Genomic DNA, 22,832 nt, shown 5'->3' on the forward strand with positions numbered 1-22,832 from the left:
GGTGGGATATGGCCTGGCTGGCATTGGCAAGTATGGCCGCCAAGTGCAATATTGCAAGATTGTGGGGCAGTAATGTATTGCCAACAGTGGAAGAGTGGGGTAATGATCTAGATTGGTGCCAAAGGGCTGAAAAAGTGATATATAAGAGTAGAGGGTGTCCCAAGAAGTGGGAAAAGATCTGGGGGCGTGGAGGCCGTACAGGGGGGATTTGGTGGATACCCAATCTTATTCTGCAGCTAGCTAATGTGGTGCGTGAATTTCAGACTATGTATGCAGATCGAGATGTTCAAGACGACTACTGTGTATGTCATTATCAATTGTATGTCCATTTGCCATCGGATGTTTTACAGTGTCGCTGTTTTGGAGCTGATTTATTTTAATAAAAAAGTTTTTTTTTTAAGTATCACCAAATAGGTTTAGCCACCAATCAATCCACTCTACTGAATCACATCCACACAAGATCTGTTAATTATACATATATACCACCACGAAAGAAATTCCACATAATAGCTTTAATATACAAAAATTCCAACTCCTGTTATTTCCTTTGTACGTAAAAAGGAGATTATATATGTGACTCCCTATAACCAGTTCTAATTTTAATCCTCCAGTACAAAATATAATTTGGCGCACTAAAACACTTCAGATAAAAATACATGAGGTACGGGCATCAGTGTGGGTTTAATGTGCTGAGAAGTTGGATACCAAACTTCCCAGGTTTCAGTGTAGCCATTATGGTGTTGCGGAGTTCATAATGACAAACTCCCAGCACCATATACTGTTAATGTAAGCAATGTACTTACAATGACCAAGAATAGACTTGGGCACTGAAGGGGTACAGGGCTCATTCACCTGTACCCTCACCACTGGTATAGTGCACCAAGCTGGAGTGGTGGCTGATCTAGGCCAGGGCAGTGTGTTGTAGGCATGGCACACACTTTGTATTAATACAACTAGATATTTACACATTTTCTTTCAACCACATCTCGGTGGCTTACGGTGTTTTTATCATCTTCAGCATCGTTCTGTTTTGACTGCAAGTAGGCACATTAGAGTTGATATGTTTCTTTTGTACACTGCTAGTTCCTTCTTTGGACATTGTTGTGCGTTGCATCACTGTTATAACAATATTAATGTAACAGTTTTAGTAATGTTCCTTTCATTGTATGTTTTTCTTTTTACCAGTGCCCCTGAAGAAGGGATAAATCCCAAAATGCATTGGGCATGACCAAGACGATTTACTTAATCACAAGTATTCAGCAATTATTTTTGTATAGTGGACTCACTATTGTGTAAACTATATTATTTCCTCAACACAAATTGTCACAGTAATATTCATTGTTGTGCAATATACATGATTTCAATACAATGAAATAATTGTATGTCTTCGTGTTTCAATTTCAAGCCAACATGTTTACTTAAAATGCTATGTATGTTTTGTATGAATATGCGCTAAGGTGTTATACTTTATAGCAGCAGTGCGCTTGGTATACTAGTGGTTTCCCACCAGCAGTTGTTAACTTTGACAAATTATTTGGTTTCACATTGTAGAAATAGGGTGTGCACAGACTATTCTCATATTTTTTGATCACACAAGGATGTGTGCCATGTCGACTCTTCTCTTTCTTCTGTATCAAAACACGCAGTCTGCAAAGGCAGTGTGTGTGTGTGTGTGTGTGTGTAGAGGTACAGGGCCTCTAAGGGTGGCACAATAAGTGCTGCAGCCCTTAGAGGTCTTCCCTGGTCACAGTGCCCTGGGTATCTGTATTACGATTTACCAGGGGCTGACCTGTGGCCAGAGAGGCCAATTGGGTTAGTTTTGGGGAAAGAATACAGGCCCTGGGAACCTGATTGGCAGGGTACCAGGGCACATCAAGTCAAAGTGCATCAGTGGTCTGGCAAAAAGTGGGGGGTTACTACAACAGAAACCCACTTTCCTACAGGTAGTCTTTGAACAAAATGTGGAGATGCATACCATGCATTCTAACTTGTCATGTGCTGGTCTGTGTACCAGAAGGGTCTCTCTTGGAGTCCACCAAGCACGTTTCATCGTATTTTCAGCAACTTGTTTGGGTATCCGCGTTACTTTAATTTGTTCTCAAGAATTTCTGCATTCATGAAATAATCACATTTACCTGAGCAAATCCGTCTTATTCGGAGAAATTGGCTCTAAGGCAAATTGTCACATAAACTGCGTGGATGATGACTAGTATAATGCAGGGCATTGTTACTAACCCTTGATTTGGTAAACAATGTAGTTCATAATCGGCCATTGTAGCCAAAGACTGCTACATCCAAAAATTTGATAGATGACTGGCTACTGGACACACAGAATTGTATATCTACTGATATGGCATTCAACTATTCAATAAACACATTTAAGATATCCTCTTGTCCATCCCAAATGCAAACAATTTAATCAATAAACCGAAACCATTTGTGGATATGATGCACAAATGGATTGCTATCATAGGTAAATTTCTCCTAAAATTTGGCGATGAATAACACGGCCAGCTCTGGGGCAAAGACTGAGACAGACCATCGCTGTCTCTTTCATTTCCTCTCCATGCGCAGCTCGCTGGTGTGACAGTGTCTCCATGAAGACACATTCAGATGTCTGCCCAAGTAGTTATGGCGGAAGGTCATCCCGGAAGACTTGCAGAAACTAGGCAATGTGCCCCCGCCTACAGGGGTTCGCTATCAGTGATGCTTATCTTGAAACAGCGGCTCTTCGTGTCGGGCTGGAAAGCAACTTGAGTTACAACAAAGCCCATATGATTGCCACCCATTTTTCTGTGGTATTTTCAGACCCTGAATGCTTATTCCCTGTCTGGGTTTACCGGTTTCCCTGGTTGCATTTCATCATCCATTTTCTTCTGCTGCACAAACAAGGACTTTGTGGAGAGTGATTGCTGCTCACAGCAGGTAGCGATGATGCTGCCTCCATGCGGGAATACTTACAACATGAGCACAGTAAGTGTGACCGTTCTAAAAGGTCGTCCTGACTCCATCCCTCCACCCTTGTGTCCAAAGTTACACCCTTCATGTCTGGATTGCTGACAATATTGCCCATCTTGTGCCATGTTAGATGATGGGCAATCGAACATGGATGTAACCTCACAGTAATCTTTCAAAAAATTACTCTTTGTCACGGGGAACCTCCAGGTTTTTCGCACCCTTGGGTGGTCTGCTCCATTGTCCGCACTCATCTAGTGCAGCTCGGTGATGCCAGCACAACTGGAACAGCCTGGCAGGGCGCACACAGCTCAGCTATACAAGTCCTGCTTGTTTGATGCTGGGTGGCAGGAGCTGCCAGGCAGCAAGGATCCCGTAGTGAGTGTCCACATGCCAGTTTGTGGATCGTGTTTGCAACCCAACCCAACCATATCAGCATACTACAAATATTTGCCCCACCACACAAGCAAACTGACCCATGATTACAAATTAGCCATGGCGGCTCCGGGCTTACATTGATGGTTCCACCCAGGTCTCTGGTCCTCTGGACAGCTATCTAAACAGAGGACATGCCTTTTGAGAAGGTGATAACCCCTGTGCTTCTTCGAACAGTTCTTTTATCGTGGGACTCCATTTTAAGCGACCAACTGTCACCCCAATGGCCTCCGCAAAATGGTGTGATGTTTGGGTGACGATTCGTTGCACGAAGTCCTGAAGCTTACATAAAGCACAAGCCCGAAACCCATCGACCTATATCTTCCAGGATCAACACCTAACAAGAAGAACAAACGGAGAATTCAAATGTTTTGATAGGCCAATGTCAAATTCACAGTTTGATGCACTGTAGTTGTTCACTGTATTAGCAGGTCTTTTGTAATTAGGCACTCCTACGGGGAGACTGTTGTTATGTGGTCACTATTAATAAGGGTTTATTGTTCTCCATTGTGGTTTCACTGTCTACCTTGATACTTCTGCTTTTCCTTAACCTTTGTATTGCTCTAAAAGTACCAGTAACATTTATAAGAAAAGGTTGGTAAGCTTTATGATGTTGTCTATCAGTTGTCAATTTGTCTAATTCTTTTAAAATATTTAAGCCAAACTTGAAATAAGTACATTTGTTGTGAGAATAGCTATTGTTGCTGGTTATTTCTTTTATTGCAGCACAGCAATGCCTCTATTCTAAATCTAACATTGATTATTCAAATAGTATTGATTTCATTCCAGAGTGTCTTTTGCACCATTAAGGCGATAAATGATACGTTGACCTCATATTTGAGTTGGATCAGTTTATCCTGTTAGAGTCCTGTCCTTCGTCGTCGTTTTCTAGTAGGCGGTCTAGGCTCTAGAGGGTTAGAGGGTCATACGGGCTCTCTCCCTCCCTTTGCTTCAACATTGTTTGCCTTTAGAGATGCTGATATGGAGTGCGGAGACCTGCAGTTAAGCAGCTGTGAACGAGTGAATGAAATCCATGCTGGTGGTTTGTGCTGGGAACATGCCTTTCATGTTTATTCCTTCCATCCAGCCTCTTTCGAGGTGCATACATTGTCAGATCAGGGGACAGAGGCACAGAAAGTTTAGGATTTGCCTACTACTAAACAGTTTAAGTCTGATATACGCAAAACTACTTTTTCCAAAGGTTATTAGTTGGCCACGTTACATTCTGGTGAATAGTCGATGAGAGTGGGCGCTGTGCACCCCCCACACTCCCCACAAAGGGCAATATCTATGTGGTATTCAAACTCTCGTGTCATCGGTAGGCTAAGGGTAAGATTATTCACCACTCACCCAACTGCACCAGGAATGTAACTGCCGTGAACACTCCTGGCAACGCATCAACAACACTCCTGGCAATGCTCTTTTCTTCCACTCTCATGAGATGGTTTTAGAAGGCAACTCTGAGCTCACCGAGTGTGGAGCTTCCTCGAATCTCAGTGACAGGCCGTTCCAAAGACAGTAACAGAGAAGGTTGAAAGATCTGAGTCGGGATGCTTGCAGATAGAATGGTAATCCCAGAGGGGGTGTACTTGGTCTGTGTGTTGCCACGGCTGTCCAGGGGGTGTCAGCAATTTGTGGAGGACCCTCTTTTGGGTGAGAACCACCCAGCTTCATGCAATATGTACTTGAGGGTTTGTGTGTGCGCAGGATGAATTATATTCTGATAGCAAAATGGAGGACCTTGTCCAAAGGGGATTGATGTTACCAAGGATTAATATCTTCAATTATGACAGATAGAGAAAGTCCATGTACCTCGAGGTGCTTCAAAAGTTTTCTGCACTCTGCTGGTGCAGGCAGGATGTTTATTCTCTAGTTGGCATTTGCCTGGGGATGTTCAGAAGCAGTGTTTGAATTAAACCTTGGAGCAGCACTTGTAGCGTGGACTTTTGGTGTCTTGTAGTGTGTGCTGGATGCGGTAGAACTGTCTTAATGTTCTAAGGAGCTCAGAAAATCCAGACTCTCCTTCATCTCAGAGCTCCAGCTCTGTGGCTTGACCAGTTGAACTGCAATAAAGAAGATGACCTACCAGTTCTACCTCTCCCGACCTTTGAACTGATCATTGATTAAACCCTTTACTGCGGCGGCTATTCCGCCGCAGTGCTACGTGTTTTGGGCGGCCGCGCGGCGTCGCATGCTGGTGACGGAACCACTCCGTCACCAGCGTCGGTTGAGCTGTGCTCGTGATGGAGCGGTTCCGTCACGGCCCGCCCCGCTCAATAGAAAGCTCAGCGCAGGCGCGGAATTCGCGCCGCGCATGAGCGTTCTATCGAGCTGGGCGGGCCATGACGGAACCGCTCCGTCATCAGCACAGCGCGACCGCGGCTGATGACGGAGCGGTTCCGTCATCAGCATGGAACGGGTTAAAGAAGCCCTTGTCTGGAAGGAAGATCTGCACAAGGCACCGCTGACAGAAGTCCTGCCTGGAAGGAAGATCAGCACAAGGCACAGCTGACTTCTGTCTGGTCGGCCCAAATGGCCTGCTTGTATGGGATCTTATCACAGGGATCATAGTGAATGTGCCATTTCCTTTCTAGCCTTCTGCAGGTTTGTTAGTGAGCTCTAACGTTCTCGTCAAACCAAACTTTGGAGGGAAAAAATCTTCTATTTTTCGGATTTTTAAATGGAGCAAGCAAATGTAGACTGGAGTCAATCCACTGACGATATACATACGTGGCTGCATCGAAATCTGCAGTAATCTCAGGCATAGATAGAGTGAGCTGTGCCATCAATAGTTCAGGGATCATTTTATGCCAGGAGCAGCATAAGGACCCCAGCGGCTGAGGATGAACATGAGAACATCCGCTTCCAAATTCAGTTGAAGCATAACTGCACGATGGTCCTACCAGAGAAGTGGACGTGCAGTAGTGACTTGAAGAGAGAGATTGTCTGAGAAAATACCATCTAATAAGTGGCCGGCTGAGTGTGTCAGAGCTGTCACTAACGGGGTGAGACTTGCCCCAGGGTCTGAGAGATCGACCCTATCTTTATCCGCAGAATTTTCAAGATGGAAATTGTAGTCACCGAGTAGAGTGAAATCGAGGGAATTGGGTTTAATGTCCTAGAGCTGATTGTTACTATTTAAGAAGGCTGTCCTAGGGTCTGGGGGTTGGTAAATAAGTACCCCATTGAAGGAGTAATGCTTAGAAAGAGGAATTTTATATGCAAGTGCTTCATAATCAGATGCGGCCAGTAATGTCTCAAAAGAGGCATTGAGGTTGTCCCGGTAAATGATTGCTAACCCAACGCCCCTTTCCCCAAATAATCAAGCCTGCAATTGGAAAAACCGGGGATGTCAGAACAATTAGATCTGGGTCGGATTAAGCATATGCTCAGGTCTCAGTGATGAAAACAAAATCCAGTGTCCAAGCTTCTAGGAAGTCCGCAAAATAGGATGCACTCTCAGTTAGAGACCATGCATTAATAAACATGCCTCTGATTTCTCTCTGAGGAGTGGGTAACCTGAAGACATGCGGTGCAGGAGAGATAAGTGCGATTCCTGGAGGTGTTCAGAGTGAGCTTACAATCTGGGCAACTATTCTCGGCTATAGTATCAGATGCAATCAAAGTAGGGCCTAAACAAGGCTTACCTAAAGGTTTAAAAGCGAGCAGCTCATCCCATGAGTAGCAGATATGAATAGTCGGATGGGGGTGATACCAGCAGGAGGACCGGCGATTAGCACAGTCTGAACATGAACGGGCATAGACGAGCTTGCCTTAGGCGCAACTTCTGCGAGCTGTAGATCTCTCTTCATAGCACAACATCCGGGGGTGTGCTGGAGAAGCATGTACGAAACCATAGTACTACTCAGCACAATATTAGCAAGTTTAAAAGATAATGGGAGGGCAAAGTATAAAGCAAATTAGGGTACGCCGATCCCTGCGACCTTCACACGCTCCCTGGTGAAGTATCCGCTACTAGTAACAGAGATAAAGAAAAGAAATGTTAAACGCTAGGAACACATAAAACAAAAGTCATAACAATCCACCATTCCAGTGTGGCGACAGGGGAGCCAGACACCTCCCAAAATGACATCCTTGTGTAATACAGGGAAATCAAAAATCAGCAAAAGGCCCCGCTGACAGAAGTCCCCGCTTTGAAGGACAATCCGCACAAGATGCAGCTGACAGAAGTCCTGTCTGGAAGGAAGATCTGCAGAGGGCACAGCTGACAGAAACTGTGCCTAGAAGGAAGATCCGCACAAGACACAGCTGAGAGAAGTCCTGCCTGGAAGGAAGATCAGCACAAGGCACAGCTGAGAGAAGTCCTGCCTGGAAGGAAGATCTGCACAAGGCGCAGCTGAGAGAAGTCCAGCCTGGAAGGAAGATCCGCACAAGCCACCGCTGACTGAAGTCCAGCCTGGATGGAAGATCTGCACAAGGAGCAGCTGACAGAAGTCCACCCTGGAAGGAAGATCTGCACAAGGCTCAGCTGACAGAAGCCCCTATATCGAAGGAAGATTTGCACAAGGCGCAGCTGACAGAAGCCCCTATATCGAAGGAAGATCCGCACAAGGCGCAGCTGACAGAAGTTCTGCCTGGAAGGAAGATCTGCACAAGGCGCAGCTTACAAAAGCCCCTGCCTGGAAGGAAGATCTGCACAAGATGAAGCTGACTGAGGACTTCTGTCAACGGTGCCTTGTGCAGATCTTCCTTCCAGGCAGGGTGGAAGGAAGATCTGCATAAGGCACCGCTGACAGAAGTCCTGCCTTGAAAGGAAGATCTACACAAGGCACAGCTGACAGAAGCCGCAGCCTGAATGGAAGATCTGCACAAGACACAGCTGACGAAAGTCCTGCCTAGAAAGGAAGGTCTGCACAAGGCACAGCTGACAAAAGTCCTGCCTGGAAGGAAGATCTGCACAAGGCGCAGGTGACAGAAGTTCTGCCTGGCGGTGACCTCAAAGCAGTGAGAGACCCACAAACCACAAGATCCTTCAAGCCCAGCTAGCCACACTGGACACAATGTACACCAAAGGCCTGATTTAGATGCATTACATCCTGTGGCAATTATAATAAGGCAGACAGGATATCTGTCACGTTTTGATTAGTCCTTGGTGTAGTTCGCAGAGTTTTACTTTGCGGAACTCCACGAAGTGCCAGAGAAACTCAGCCGCACTCCGCGGACTTCCGCAAGTGGCAGATTTTGTTAAGTTGCGCTGCTCGCACTGATTTTTAGTGCCAGGAGTTTGTCCTGCACTGTAAAATCAGCACAAATGGCACTATACGTTGGACCAGAGGGTGCTGTTGCTTTCTGCAACTCGAGTTGACATTCTACTTGATTGGCAGCTTCATCAACGAGAATGGCAGATTTAAACACTCGAGTGGTCGGGACCTGCCGCGACCTCCAGCAATGAGAAATTTCACCTGGCGGTCTAGCATGTTATTTTTTCTCACAAGCGCTCTCCACCTTACCGTTGGCGAACCGCTTGTGAAAAAACTCTGTTCTGCATCACTTCATAGAGTTTTTGGGATAACTTTGTGAGCTCCGCTGGCAGAGCAGAATTCTTCACCCACCCATAGTTTTGAGGCAATAATCTGTTGGACAAACTCTAAATTAGGCCCAATGTCTGCAATAAGTAATGTAGAAGATGTGAGATCCATGGCCTTGTGACTATGAGGCCGTTATCTGACTTCTGATGTCCCCCACAGAGTGAGTGCACAGCAAGAGGGCAGTAGGGGGGCCGAAAGACAGGAAATTGCCTAACCTTAAATATGAGAAATATGGAAAGGTACAAATGCCGCATCACCTATGGATTATTGATACCTCCTCCTGCTCTGCCAAATGTCCATTCGGTTACAAATGGCATCCTGGGCCCCAAACGAACAACGTCATATCAGAAGCCATGACATTCTACTTGATTGGAAGCTTCATCTACGCGAATGCAGATTTCTACACTCGAGTGGTTGCGACCTGCTGCGACCTCCCGTAATGAGAAATTTCGCCAGCAGGTCTAGTGTGTTATTTTTTATCACAAGCGCTCGTCACCTTAACGTTGGCGAACCGCCTGAGAAAAAAAACTCTGTTCTGCATCACTTCATGGAGTTTTGGGGAAAACTGTGCAAGCTTCGCTGGCAGTGCAGAATTCTTCACCCACCCCTAATTTTGAGGCAATAATCTGTTGGACAAACTCTAAACTAGGCCCTATGTCTGTAAAAAGTGTTGTAGAAGAAGTTAGAACCATGGCCTTGTGACTATGAGGCCGTTATCTGACTTCTGATGTACCCCAAAGAGTGAGTGCACAGCCAGAGGCAGTAGGGGGCCGAAAGACAGGAAATTGGGTAACCTTGAATATGAGAAATATGGAAAATTAGAAATGCTGCATCACCTGTGGATTATTGACACCTTCTCCTGCTCTGTCAAATGCCCATCCGGACACAAATGGCATCCTGGGCTCTAAACGGACAACGTCATGCTAGATGCTATGTAATGGTGGAAAAGGGTGGATAAAGAGTAATATGCACACATCTGCTGCAGGGATATGTCAGGTAAATTATTCGTTCTGATGGATTCTCTATAAGTACTAAATGACTGATATTGTTGGATATTAAATGATATGAATCAACATTTATTTGCCTTATCTGCGCTTATAATGTAACGGATGGGCCTTACAGTGAACCCCTTGCTTAGACACAATAGCGCCGGAAGGAGCTGCACCTTACAGAACTTTATCTGCTTTAGGAAGAACTAAAGACTTGCTTTTTAAAGGCTTTCAGGGCAAGGACCGGGTCATGTAAGCTGCACTAGTTTCAGGGAGATGGACAGATGTTATGGTGATAGGAAACCCTCCTCAAGTCACAATAATGTTCCAATCTTCCAGGGAAAAAGAAACCAGAAATGCTTGAACCAAGGGAGCTGTTAAAAGTGTCAAAGGTGACCTATGAACAGCAAGGTAAAGACAGGAGTTGGCATTTGAGATGATCTTAAGTGAATAGGTAAGGAACGAGAAGAAGTGTGTGGAGTTAGTTTTGTTGTATGCTTCATGAAAAGTTACTGGAAATTTTGCAGCCCAGCCTGATCCATCTCTTTTTGAAACTCTATTGTTTTTTAAATGAAATCTTGACCATATGCGTCTATCTTAAGCTATACCTCTAGCACTTGGGTGCTCCCTGAGCGCCCTTACTTTGCTAAGTTACTCTGTGAACACTGGTAAATCACCTCCTTTTCAGACCTTAATAAGATGTCACGTGATCAAATTAACTTTTAGTTAAATATCTGTGTAAAATGAAATATTCCTTGGTAAGTTTCAAAGGCGGTAAAGAAGAAAGGGGAGATTTACATCACAAAAGTGGCACAAAACAGCGCAAATATATATATTTTTTAATTTACTTTCCAGCGCTAAACTTGTTTAGCACTGGAAATAACATAAAAGTAATGTGAAGCAGCACATAGAGCTGCTTCGCATTACTTCACACCATTGGGACCTTCCAAGGGGGGTGCATGGGCGTTTCTGTGCAACCACCCAATGTTTCTCATGCTAAACCCAATTTGCCAAACACAGTAGATTGGGTTTAGCATGAGAAAACTGCGCCATTTTAAACTAGGCGCAAGGAAGGAGAAATGCTTTAATTTCTCCTTCCTTTTCTGACTTTGCATGCATGCTGCACTGTGTAACACGCATAAAAAAGGGGGAAAAGCTTTCCCTCGTGTCTAGCATAGTAATTTGTACAGGAAGGCTGTCCTTCCTGTACAAAACCTATGCAGGGCTCACACACACACACCCTAGCGCTCTGGTGCTAAGGTGTGTGCATGGCGCAGGGCTGCTGTAATCAGTGCCGGCGCAAGGGAAAGAGAAGGAGAGAGCCATATCTTTGAAAATATGGTGCTCTCCTGCTCCCTCCCTGTCGTGCAACGCAGCGCAGCCTCTGGGGTGGGGGGGACTGCGCTGCATAACGTGGACATTTGGTAAATCTCCCCCGAAGTGTTTTTTACAACCATTTAAACATTGTGAATTCTCATTCCATTATGTTTCAATTTAGTAATTTTAAATATCTTTACATCCAACAGAAAACAAGCCTTGACTGTATGAAATGACCATCAATATAGAAGCTAATGCTGTAAATCTTCTATGATAGCAGAAATAATGAGCTACAGTATTCAGGAAAACATCAGCGCAGTCGGCAACAGAGGAACCTGCTCATAAACTGACAGATCCCGGATGAAGCAACAAGGGCAGTTCAGTGATTGCAAGAGGCTGAGCTATGCACCTCCATGCCACAAGATGAAGAAATGACCTTGGCAAAATTAAGGCAACAACAATAACAAACCGCCTCCTGTATAAACAAGTGTCCAATACCAGCTTTGATCATGGGATTGGTATGATGTGATTACAGCTGTGCTCTGTTTCCTATTATGACAACAAGCCATCAAACCCGTGCTCTAGGTGAATTGTAAACTCTTTCTGGCCAAACCACAGTAACCAGAGAAAAGCACAACAGAGCAGAGCCGGACAACTGACGGGTAAAGGAAAGAGGAGTTTTTCTATCTACAATACAACAGACTGTCCCAATTTGCACCGGCCAGAAGGAAAATACATCTTTACCCGCAAGTGTGCACAGCCATAATCCAATCTAAAGGCACAATCGCCTACAAAGACACGTTCTTCATATTAGGAGTGTGGCAAATGTTTGGTGGCTATTGCATTTTATTGTTAAAGTAGAAATCAAACGTGCAAAACACTGCACACATATAAAGTGTGTGAGAAAATACACGAGTGCTTTATCAGCCATGTTGGCCCATCAGGAAATACAGTCATGAGATGTAGACAAATATATATCCGACCCACAAACACTAACTATGAAAGAAGAATCATACACCTGCAGCAAGAGCTTTAGTTTGTCATCACTACTGAAGCTTCATCAGCACACATGCACAGGACAAAAACCATTCAAGTGCAGTAAATGTGTAAAGAGCTTTAGTCATTTATCAAGCCTCCAAACACATCAGCGAATACACACTGTGGAAAAGCCATTCAAGTGCAGTGAATGTACAAAGTGCTTTAATCAGTTATCACGCCTTCTAAGACATAATCAAACACACACAGGAGAAAAACCATTCAAGTGCAGTGAATGTGTAAAGAGCTTTAGTCAGTTATCACACCTACGAAGACACCAGCGAACACACAGAGGAGAAAAGCCATACCATTGCAGTGAATGTGTGAAGAGCTTTAGTCAACTATCAGAGCTACAAAGACATCAGCGAAAACACACGGGGGAAAAGCCATTCAATTGCAGTGAATGTGGGAAGAGCTTTAGCCGTTTATCAGAACTACAAAGTCATCAGCGAAAACACACAGGGGAAAATCCATTCAAGTGCACTGAATGTGCAAAGTGCTTTAGTGAGTTATCAGGCCTTAAACGTCATCAGCGAACACACACGGGGGAAAAGCCATTCAAGTGCAGTGAATGTACAAAGTGCTTTAGTCAATTATCAGTGCTAAAAAGTCATCAGCGAACACACACGGGGGAAAAACCCTATCATTGTAGTGAATGTGACAGTAGGTTTAGTTACTCTTCAGCATTAAGGTATCATCAGCGAATTCACACAGGAGAAAAACCATTCAAGTGCAATGAATGTGGGAAGAGCTTTAGTCGAATATCAGTGCTACGAAGTCATCAGCGAATACACACGGGGGAAAAGCCCTATCATTGTAGTGAATGTGACAGTAGTTTTAGTTCCTCTTCAACATTAAGGTATCATCAGCGAACTCACACAGGAGAAAAACCATTCAAGTGCAATGAATGTGGGAAGAGCTTTAGTCGATTATCAGTGCTACAAAGTCATCAGCGAACACACACAGGGGAAAAACCCTATCATTGTAGTGAATGTGAAAGTAGTTTTAGTTATTCTTCAGCATTAAGGTATCATCAGCGAACTCACACAGGGGAAAAACCATTTAAGTGCAGTGAATGTGTAAAGAGCTTTAGTCAATTATCAGACCTACAAAGACATCAGCGAACACACAAGGGGGAAAAGTCATTCAAGTGCAGTGAATGTGGGAAGAGCTTTAGTCATTTATCAGATCTACAAAGTCATCAGCGAACACCCACGGTGGAAAACTGAAAGTGTGAAGGGCTTTTGTCAATTTTCGATCCCACACAGCCCTCAGTGAATACACTCCTTCATTTACCTCACATTGAAATAATCCTAGAGATGCAGAGATTCCGGAAAGAACTTAGGAACATCAAAAATAGTATTGACCCATCTGAGGACATAGACAAGAGCTAAACAGTGCATTTATTGTGAGAGGAATGAATTACGGAAAAAGATAAAATTCAAATTATGTGGGACATTGAAATACCAGATGATAGAAGACCCGACTAGCAGTAAAGAAGAAAAACAGATAACAGTATTTGCAAAATTATAAAAGTGTTTGTTACCAGTGATTGTTCACTTTCGTACACATAGCAAAGTGACATGATGTACCAGGATACACAGTGGGAGACTAGCACAATGTGGATTAAAAGAAAAGAAACATTGTTGATTTTTATTTGGTAAAGAAGAGATACAAAGAAAAACATTCCATCGCACCTGACCATATTATCTGTAAAAGCAACACTGAACAATACTGGGACCAACAGCGCTATTCTCAGCTAACTTGTCGGATTAGAGATAAAACCTATACACCGAACCCACCCAGAGTGGACATGTTGTCAGGGCTCTGGAGATGGGAAACGTCATTGGTAAAATGTATGTATTACTATTAACAAATGCCACTGCAGTATATGTAATGAACTAAAGCGATGCACAGGTGTTAAAAAAATAACCTATTTTTAGATATAAAAGAGCATATACCTTGTTTTTAAGTAACGTTTGCTGCATCTTTTACGCACTGTTATCGGTTGATGGATCAGCTCGTGCCTCGGGCCTTATAACTAAGTGTGACCCGTGGCTCTTCTCCCACTTGGCTCTCCCTATTCATTTTGTGACTTGCCAAACTCTACTTTTTACCAGAATTGAGCCATTGTAGGCAGTAGACTCTGTTTGAAGAATGTGGTGAAATAGCTAAATCCCACATCAAAAGCATATATGTGCCAGGACAATCAGTTGCACTCCCAGCAACTCAACTTCCACACTTGATTGTCCCTTGTCCTCAAATGTTCTGAAGGATTTGTCGTATGAATGCCAGAAGTGGCAGTGACATTCATGAAGCTAACAGGAGTGTGTGGAAGATAGAGAGGGGAGAGAGATAAAGAGAGCAAGAGAGACAAAGAAAGGGGGAGAAAAAGAGAGAAATGGAAGGAGGGGGAACGGCACGTTATTTGCACTCACACAATAATAGAAGAAGCAGCTGAATACGTCAATCTGTGACATCACCAGAGAAACGGGCTGAATACCTGTGAATTTATATCTTTATTTTTTTTTTTTTTTCATAACCGTTTATATCTTTATTTTTAATACCTACATACCTATGTCATGCCAATAAACAGGGCACAAGTAAGGAAAATAGTGAAGGAGCCCATTATCTTATGCAAATCACAGTGACGTCACATGTAGTGACATCACAAGAAGTGATGTCAGGCCCTTATTATAATTTTCACGTGAAAGGTTGATGGCCTGTTTTAAAAATAAAAAACAAGAAACATAAAATAATGTAAAAATAAGTTTTTGATTTCAGTTTTTATACATCGTGTTTTTCTCACTATTAGTTTGTAACTAAACTCGGAAATAACTGAAAGTGTAAATATTTTTAAACAGATATGTGGGACTTGGAAATCAAATTTTTAAACAGTTTTCAGCAAATAAATATAATGTGCTATTAATTTGCGTTTGTTGCCTGACATTCTTTATCCAGCCCCTAAGCCCCGAAGTATTTCACATTTACAAAGTATGAAGCAATAGAAGTGCTAATTTTGTCCAAGTTCTTTGTTCCTCTCTTGCACCACTCACACAAACAAACACACGGAGGCCTGTGTTTGCAATGCTGGGGCACAAAGTAATAATTATCAGTCTCAGTCTATGGAGCTAGGTGGAACTGAGTCCTGTTTCTAGATAATAGTGGGGGGACCCCTTCAAACTGTGGCTACCCCAGACTTGTGCCGGGCTGATAAAGCAATAGTGAATTTGAGTAATTTATGATGAATAGAAATGAGAGGAAGAGAAGAAGAGAGCGAGGTGCAGGATATATTAAAGAAAAAAAAAAAAAAAAGAGACACAAGACTTTACCCTGTTCTGTGTACTAGCACTTTACATAAACAAGTTGTGCTGTGCGATGTCAAAAGGCTGTCACCCCCTTTCTATGTAAATGAGCTTCTGTGACCAGACACCCCAGGCTCCCATCTCTTCTCACGCGGATGATAATGTGAGCACTGTAAGGTAATCACAAACTAGCGCTGCATTGAAAAACAATCGGCTTCCAGGTCACACAGCTGTGGTTATGTAGTTCTTTATTAGTTTTTTTTAAATTACTATAATTTGCAGCAATTCTACAGGTTACTTTTTCTCAGTATTATGCTTCAGGTCGCTCATAGCTCTCCATCTGTTAAACGTGAGGTTTGATGTTGGATTTGTTGTTAGTGTCCCTAGACCATGTCCCAATCTCTTTCTCCTTGATTTGTCGGCATGTGTTTTGTCCACACACTGGTCTAGGATGTGTCTCCTCAAGGTAGAACGTGCTGAAATAGGAATAATAAATCAGGCATATATGAAATTATAGGTAAACAAATATGTGCCTTTCAGTTATCAGGCACCACCAGACTTACATCTACACATGAAATTGAGCACCAGACTAAAGTGACTCCTCCCTGTATAAATATGTGCCATCAGTAATCAGGCTGATGGTTTCGCTGATTCGCACAGCAAATAAAGTTTCTGTGACTGTATGTATTGGCCTAACTTTTAATTGCTGAAGTTTCACGCAGTTTCGCTGATATGCAGGGCTTATAAGGTTTGTGGATATTGCGCACTGTAAGCAGATCACTGAACTTCACACATAGTACGTACAACATGCAAAATGCCACTGCCCCACCCTTCTTGTTGTCATCTCCAGGAGTTCCTCCTCTCTCGTGGCTGAAGTGGAAGAAGGTTTTCACACATTATGCTCGTGTCTGTGGCACTTCTTAAGCGCAGAGAGGAAAGCCTCATGGTTAATGCATTGTTTGGGCTCTGAAGGACAAGAATTCTTTGAAAAAGTTGGACTTGCACTACCTCCCCAAAGTGAGTACTGTCCTTCAACAATATCACTTCGGGAGAAGGATGCAAAGGCAGGATGAGTCGGTTGAACAGTAATTTATTTAATTTAAAACCATTTGTAGAGCGCCTGGTTACTCAAAAAACAGAGTGTCCCCACGCTGAATACTGTAATGAAGCTTAGAGGAAGGACCACGGGTATGCCAACTCAAGGGCGGGGGATGGGAAGGAGTTACGTGCGTGGGAATAGGAAAGTTTTAAGTTTTCCTCGAAACCTAGTTTCAGAGGGTTCCATACGGATCTCAAGTGGGAGCTCATTCCAGCACTTAGCAGCCAGATATCTAAACGAACGGCCGCCCATCCTAGCTCTGGTGACTTTAGGGATTTTGAACAACATTGCTCCAGAAGATCTCAGATTTCTTGTGGGGTGGTGTGTTGTAAGAAGGCATTTTAGATATTATGGCCCGTGCCTTGGGCGATACGATGGGCAAAGCATAAGGACTTACATTTAATTTGTTCCTCAATGGGGAGCCAGTGGAGTTTGGACAGGGCAGATTTCCCTGAGGCTCTGCGAGGAAGCTTGAGCACCAGACGTGCAGCGGCATTCTGGACACACTGGAGTTGGTGAAGTCCTTTTTTGCTCAAACCTAGTAACAGGGCGTTCCCGTAGTCCAGATGAGGAGTTACTAGGGCATGGACAATGGTCTTCCTGGAATCCATGGGGAGGAGGTCTAATACCTTATGAAGAACATTCAGTACACTGAAGCATCTAGCCGTGACTTTGCTGACATGAGGCATGTATGAAAGATTAGAATCTAGTGTTATGCCCAAGTTACGTACCGCGACCGCAGGACAGGGCAGGCTGCCTAATTCCGCAGGCCACCACATGTGGGACCATGCGGAAGAAGATTTTCCTACCACCAACAGCTCGGTTTTATCGCCATTAAGGCGAAGACAGTTATTATTCATCCAGGCTGCCACAGAAGAGAGACAGTTGGAGAAATTGGTGGCATCTTCTCTGTGGTCGGGTGTGAGCTTGAACATCAATTGGGTGTCATCAGCGTAACTGACAATGCCCACCCCATAAGTCTCCACTATGCGAGCCAGGGGTTCCATATAGATATTAAATAAAGTAGGGCTCAAACTAGAGCCCTGAGGAACCCCATGGCTCGCCTTCCTGAGAGAAGACTTAAAGGGAGGGCAGTGCATCTGAAAGTTCCTGTTGACCAAGAAGGACTCCATCCACGCAAGGGCATGCCCCTTTACTCCCATGTCAGATAGCCAAGACAGCAGCGTTGAGTGCAGCACGGTGTCGAAGGCTGCACTAAGATCTAAAAGTACCAACGCTGCTGTCTCTCCATCATCCACTATGTGCCTTAAACTTTCGGTGGAAAAAAGTAGGGCAGACTCCGTAGAGTACCCCGCTCTGAACCCAGATTGTGTGGGGTGCAGGAGAGAATGTTCTTTTAGATAGCTCATGAGCTGTCTATTAACTACTTTTTCCACAAGTTTTGCGCAGAAAGGGAGGAGGGAGATAGGGCGAAGGTTTTGAAATTGGGAGATATGGATGTTGGCCTTCTTCTTAAGGGGGACATAACTACCTTGTGCAAATTGGCTTCCATGTGCAATGTTGGTGCAGCTTTAGAGGAGCGCTTAAGAGATCAGTTTATGTTGGGATGCGCCCTCGACAAAACGAGACACGCCCTATGGCAAAAAGACACGTCATCGCTTCAAGAAGTGCTGACCATAGCCAAAAATCACGAGCATTCAAAAGTGTGTGTTGATATTATATGCAAAGACAGTACAGGTGATAAAAAGGAGAACATTAATGTCAAAGGGCTGGTGGATAGATTTGTTAAACCCAAATCGAGCACCACTTCAAAGCCCTTTAACACAAAGAATTTTCAGAGGAAGTGCTTCAAGTGTGGCAGCTCTGGCCTTATGGCCAACTTTAACCCGTTGCGTGCGTCGGACGGCCCCCAGCCATCCAGCGTCACAGTGAGCACATGCGGAGGATGACCGGGCCGTTGGAACCGCGCCCACTCATTAATATGCACCCACTGCGGGGAAATTCGCACTGCAGTCAACAGGTTAAAGACTACCCAGGCTGGAAGGCCATGTGCAAAACTTGTGAGAGTAAAGGGCTCCTCTCAAAGAGCTGCAGAACAGGCAACGAGCATAAAAAAGTCAGGGAAGTTGATCTTTATGAAGAAGAATTGGAAGGAATCAATATTCTCCCAGTCACAGGAAATATTAGTGATGGCCCTCAGGAGCTAGTTTTGATCAATGATGCTCCAGTGAGCATGCTCTTCGACTCTGGGGCCAAGATAACTCTAGTCCAAAAAACATTTTATGAGCGTAATCTGCTGGGCAAACTCACCCTGTTGAAGCCAGACATTAGACCAATAGGTTAAGGTGGAGTGACTATTGAGTTGCTGGCTCTTTTCTGGGGCACAATTGACTTCAAAGGGAGAGGCATCCTTGAAAAGTATGTTAACCAGCAACTGACTCAATTTGTTGAATCTACTAACTTTCTACACTCCTCTCACTCCGGCTTTAGAGATGGTTATTCCACCGAGACAACTCTGCTTGGCGTATCAGAAATTATACGGCAGTGACTGGATTCTGGGGACACCGTGGCCCTTATATTGCTCGACCTGAGCGCTGCATTTGACATGATGTCCCATACTGTGTTAATGAAATCTTAGCAATCCATTGGCATTACTGGCTCTGCATTTGGCTGGCTTTCATCTTTTCTAGCCAAACAGACTTTTCCATTTCTTTCACCAGAGCCACTTCTAAAACTCATTCCTCTTTTTATGGGGTACCCCAGAGCTCTATCTTAAGTCCTCTTCTATTTAATCTGTATATTAAACCTCTGGCAACAATAGCAGAAGAGGCGGGTTTGTGCCTTTTATCTTATGCTGACGATACCCAGATCATCTTTTCCCTTTCTTTGGAAAAGACGTTTGGACCCTCAGTTCTTCAGACTGGTTTGAGGAACATTGCATCTTGGATGCAAGCCAATCTTCTTAAATTAAACGGTGAAAAAACTGAGGTCCTTATTTGGGGTATAAAAAAAAATCTTTGGGGCCCCCAGCATTGGCCTTGTGAAATGGGTGATCTTACTCAACCTTCCGAGTACGTGCGCAATTTGGGAGTTCTCATTGACGTTAAACTATCTATGAAACAGCAGGCAGTAAAGGTAGCAGCCACCTGTTTTACCATCTTAAAATGGTTGAAAAAAATTATTTGGATGCTTCCGGTTTCCACTCAGAAAACCGTAGTCAAAGCACTTGTGACATCTAGAATGGACTATGGAAATATCCTTTACTTGGGATCAAATAAGGATGTTACACAGAAACTAGAGGTGGTACAAAACTCTGCTGCCAGGCTGCTCTGCCAGCTCTCTAAAACGTTGTCCACTTCCAATGCCTTGTGCAATCTTCATTGGCTTAAGGTTGAAAATCGTGTGAAGTTTAAGGCCATGAGTTATATGCATAAAATTAAATCCGTCTCTGCTCCTAAACATTTGCAAACTGTAGTTCACCCTTACCAGCCCCCTCGCCTACTTCGTTCGGCCACGCAGGGTAAATTCTCGGTGCCCAGAATTAAATGGAAAAAAATGGGAGGTCGCTCATTTGCCTGTCTTGGTCCATCCATATGGAACTCTCTTCCCACTACAATTCGTAATGAAACTTCATATATGAATTTTCGTAGACTTTTAAAAACCTGGTTATTTAACCAATAATATATCTGAATTGCTTCCCTTTTCCCCTGTCAGGTTTAGCTCTGGGAAACCCTTGATGGGTAGCTGTGCACTGTATACAATTAATTTAACATTAACAGAGTACTTAGGGCATTTTATGTCCGCTGCAGGCATCGAACCTAAAGACTCATTGGTAAACACCCTTTGTAATTTGCGCACCCCTTTGAACAAAGAAGAGTTTGTAAAGTTTCTGGGTATAGTTGAATTTTATCACAAATTCGTTCCGAACTTTTCAGGGAAAAGTTCTTGTTTGAGGTCTCTCCTCCAGAAGGGAAGCACATTTGTTTGGTCCAAGTGCTGTGAGGAAGAGTTTGAGTGCATTAAGAAACATCTGAATGAAACACTTTTTCTAGGAAGTTTTGACCCCACAAAGTTATCTTATCTCATGACTGATGTTAGCTTGAAGGGGTTAGGAGCAGTTATTTTACAGAAGGCTGATGGGGAGGTTAAAACGATTCTTTCGTCTCTAGGCCCTTGAGAGGTGCTGAATGCAACTGTTCTGTTGTGGAGAAAGAAGCTCTGGGTGTTTTCTGGGTGGTGAGCAAGCTGAGAAAGGTTTTGTGGGGGAAAAGGTTCAGAATTCTTACGGACCACAAACCTCTTAAGGAGGTCTTCTCCAAGAAAGGCATTGACTTTTTCTCCCATAGGATACGGAAGTGGGTTGTGGTTCTACAGTCCTGGCAGACTGTCTGTCAAGACTTGGGTTGAGTAGTGTGAAACGACAGATGATGTTGAGTGGTTTAGAGGTGAAGACCTGGAGGAATAAATTAATGTGTGTGCGATTAGTGAAGGGTTGATTTCCGAGAGAGAGTGGAGGGAACATCACCGATTTAGACTTGTGGAAAGTCCTAACCATGGTCACAGGTGGTTGGTGTGAGAAGAAGGACTGTGAAGAGGTCCTTGAAGGCTTTTGGCGAGTTAGGGAAGATCTGACGGTGGAGGATGGCCTCCTCATGCGTGGTAGTAAGTTGGTTGCACCCTTTGCAGTAAGGGATAAGCTAGTGAAGAGTGCTCACACCTCGCACATGGGCATTGCCATGACAAAGGAAAGGATCAAGTAAGCATATTGGTGGCCTGCCATGGATATACATGTAGAGAGGTTGGTTGGTGAATGTGCTGAATGTGCGTGTTGTGACACGATATTAAGGTGAAGGATGCAACCCATGTTTATTAGGGAACAGGCTACTGGTCCATGGTGGACATTTGTATAGATATTTTGGGATCTGTTAAGTTGAAGACTCGGGATCGCTATTTGATCGTGTGTATTGATATGTTTTCCCATTGGCCTGATATCAAAGGTGGTTAATTCCGTTGAGTCTGGTGAAGTGATTGAGTTTCTAGAAGAGTTATTTGAATATGAGGGTTTGACAGCTAACACTCTTGTCAGACAATAGTATTCAGTTCACAACCTTAGTCATGGAAGAGTTTCAGAGTTCCAGGGGGATCAAGCATAAGATGGCGTCCCTATCCCATCCACAAAGCAATGGTGTGGTGAAAGGTTTGTCAAGTTTGTTATAGATACTCTGCAACAAGCTGTTGCCTGTGGTGAAAGTTGGGAGTTGGCCATGAGGAAGAAGGTTAGCACGTATAGGTTCACTTCTTGTTCATTCACTGGTGAAACTCCCTTTCGTTTATTTAAAGGAAGGGTCCCCAACATGGAGGTCACTCTGTTGTGGGTAATGGCCAAAAGAACCTTAGTGGATGAAAAGGTGGGTTTTAGAACTGAGGGTCTCTAGTTGGCAGTGACTGGCATCTTTGTCCAAATAGGGACCCTTGCTTCTAGTCAAGAGTAAGAGGGCTACACTTGTAATATAACCCCTGCTCAACCCTGTGGTAGCTTGGTTCAAAATGAAATTAAATACCAGTATTTGTAAAGCTCACAGCTACCTTCGAAGTGGTGTACTGGCACTAGAAGTCCTCTGGAAGATTAAGTAAGCTATTGTCCAGAGTCACATGGTGCTGGGCTAACCTGCCGCCGGCAATCGATCAGTGAACCCCATAGTCCGGAGTTAGGCACCCTGGCCGCTGCGCCACACCTCTTCCACAGCAGGAAGGTTTATCTCAGAGGCATTGTGTAAAGCATTTGTGAACACATACAGTAATACAGTGAAAACACTACAGATGGACACCACATAGGTTTTATAAAAATAAGTAGTCTTTATATAGACTTAACACAAGACTCAAGCTACAAAAATCCACAATACCGTAATCAGAAATAAGATAGGAGAAGTAGCTAAAAAATAGGTTATTCACTAAAACGCAGTTTTTAGCAACAGATAACCCCAACTAGAGTTATCACAACGTCGAGGTCATAGAAATCCTAAAGTACGGCTTAGACCGCTAGGTGCACGGCTTCGGGTGCGGAGTCAAAACAAACCTACAAAGAACAGTACCTTGGAAAAGTGAAAACAAAGACAGCTCGCAGCGTCGAGGAGATGTGGCGTCGTTGGCACTGTGCGGCGTCAGTTACTTGGGGAGGCGACGCATC

At 43.9% G+C, this 22,832-nt stretch overlaps 1 protein-coding gene across 2 annotated transcripts in view; it reads left to right on the forward strand.

The window, feature by feature from the left end:
* LOC144803190 (uncharacterized) overlaps positions 1 to 15,207 on the forward strand; it is a 29,176-nt gene extending 13,969 nt beyond the window's left edge. For both annotated transcript variants that reach the window (XM_078671851.1, XM_078671852.1), the window contains exon 2: positions 11,455 to 15,207. In XM_078671851.1, coding sequence (XP_078527977.1) covers positions 12,244 to 13,509 — 1,266 coding nt within the window. In that variant the 5' untranslated portion in view covers positions 11,455 to 12,243 and the 3' untranslated portion in view covers positions 13,510 to 15,207. The remainder of the gene's footprint in view (positions 1 to 11,454) is intronic.
* The last annotated feature ends 7,625 nt before the right edge of the window (positions 15,208 to 22,832 follow it).

This window comes from Lissotriton helveticus, chromosome 1_2 (genome assembly GCF_964261635.1).
Source record: "Lissotriton helveticus chromosome 1_2, aLisHel1.1, whole genome shotgun sequence".
NCBI lineage: Eukaryota > Metazoa > Chordata > Amphibia > Caudata > Salamandridae > Lissotriton > Lissotriton helveticus.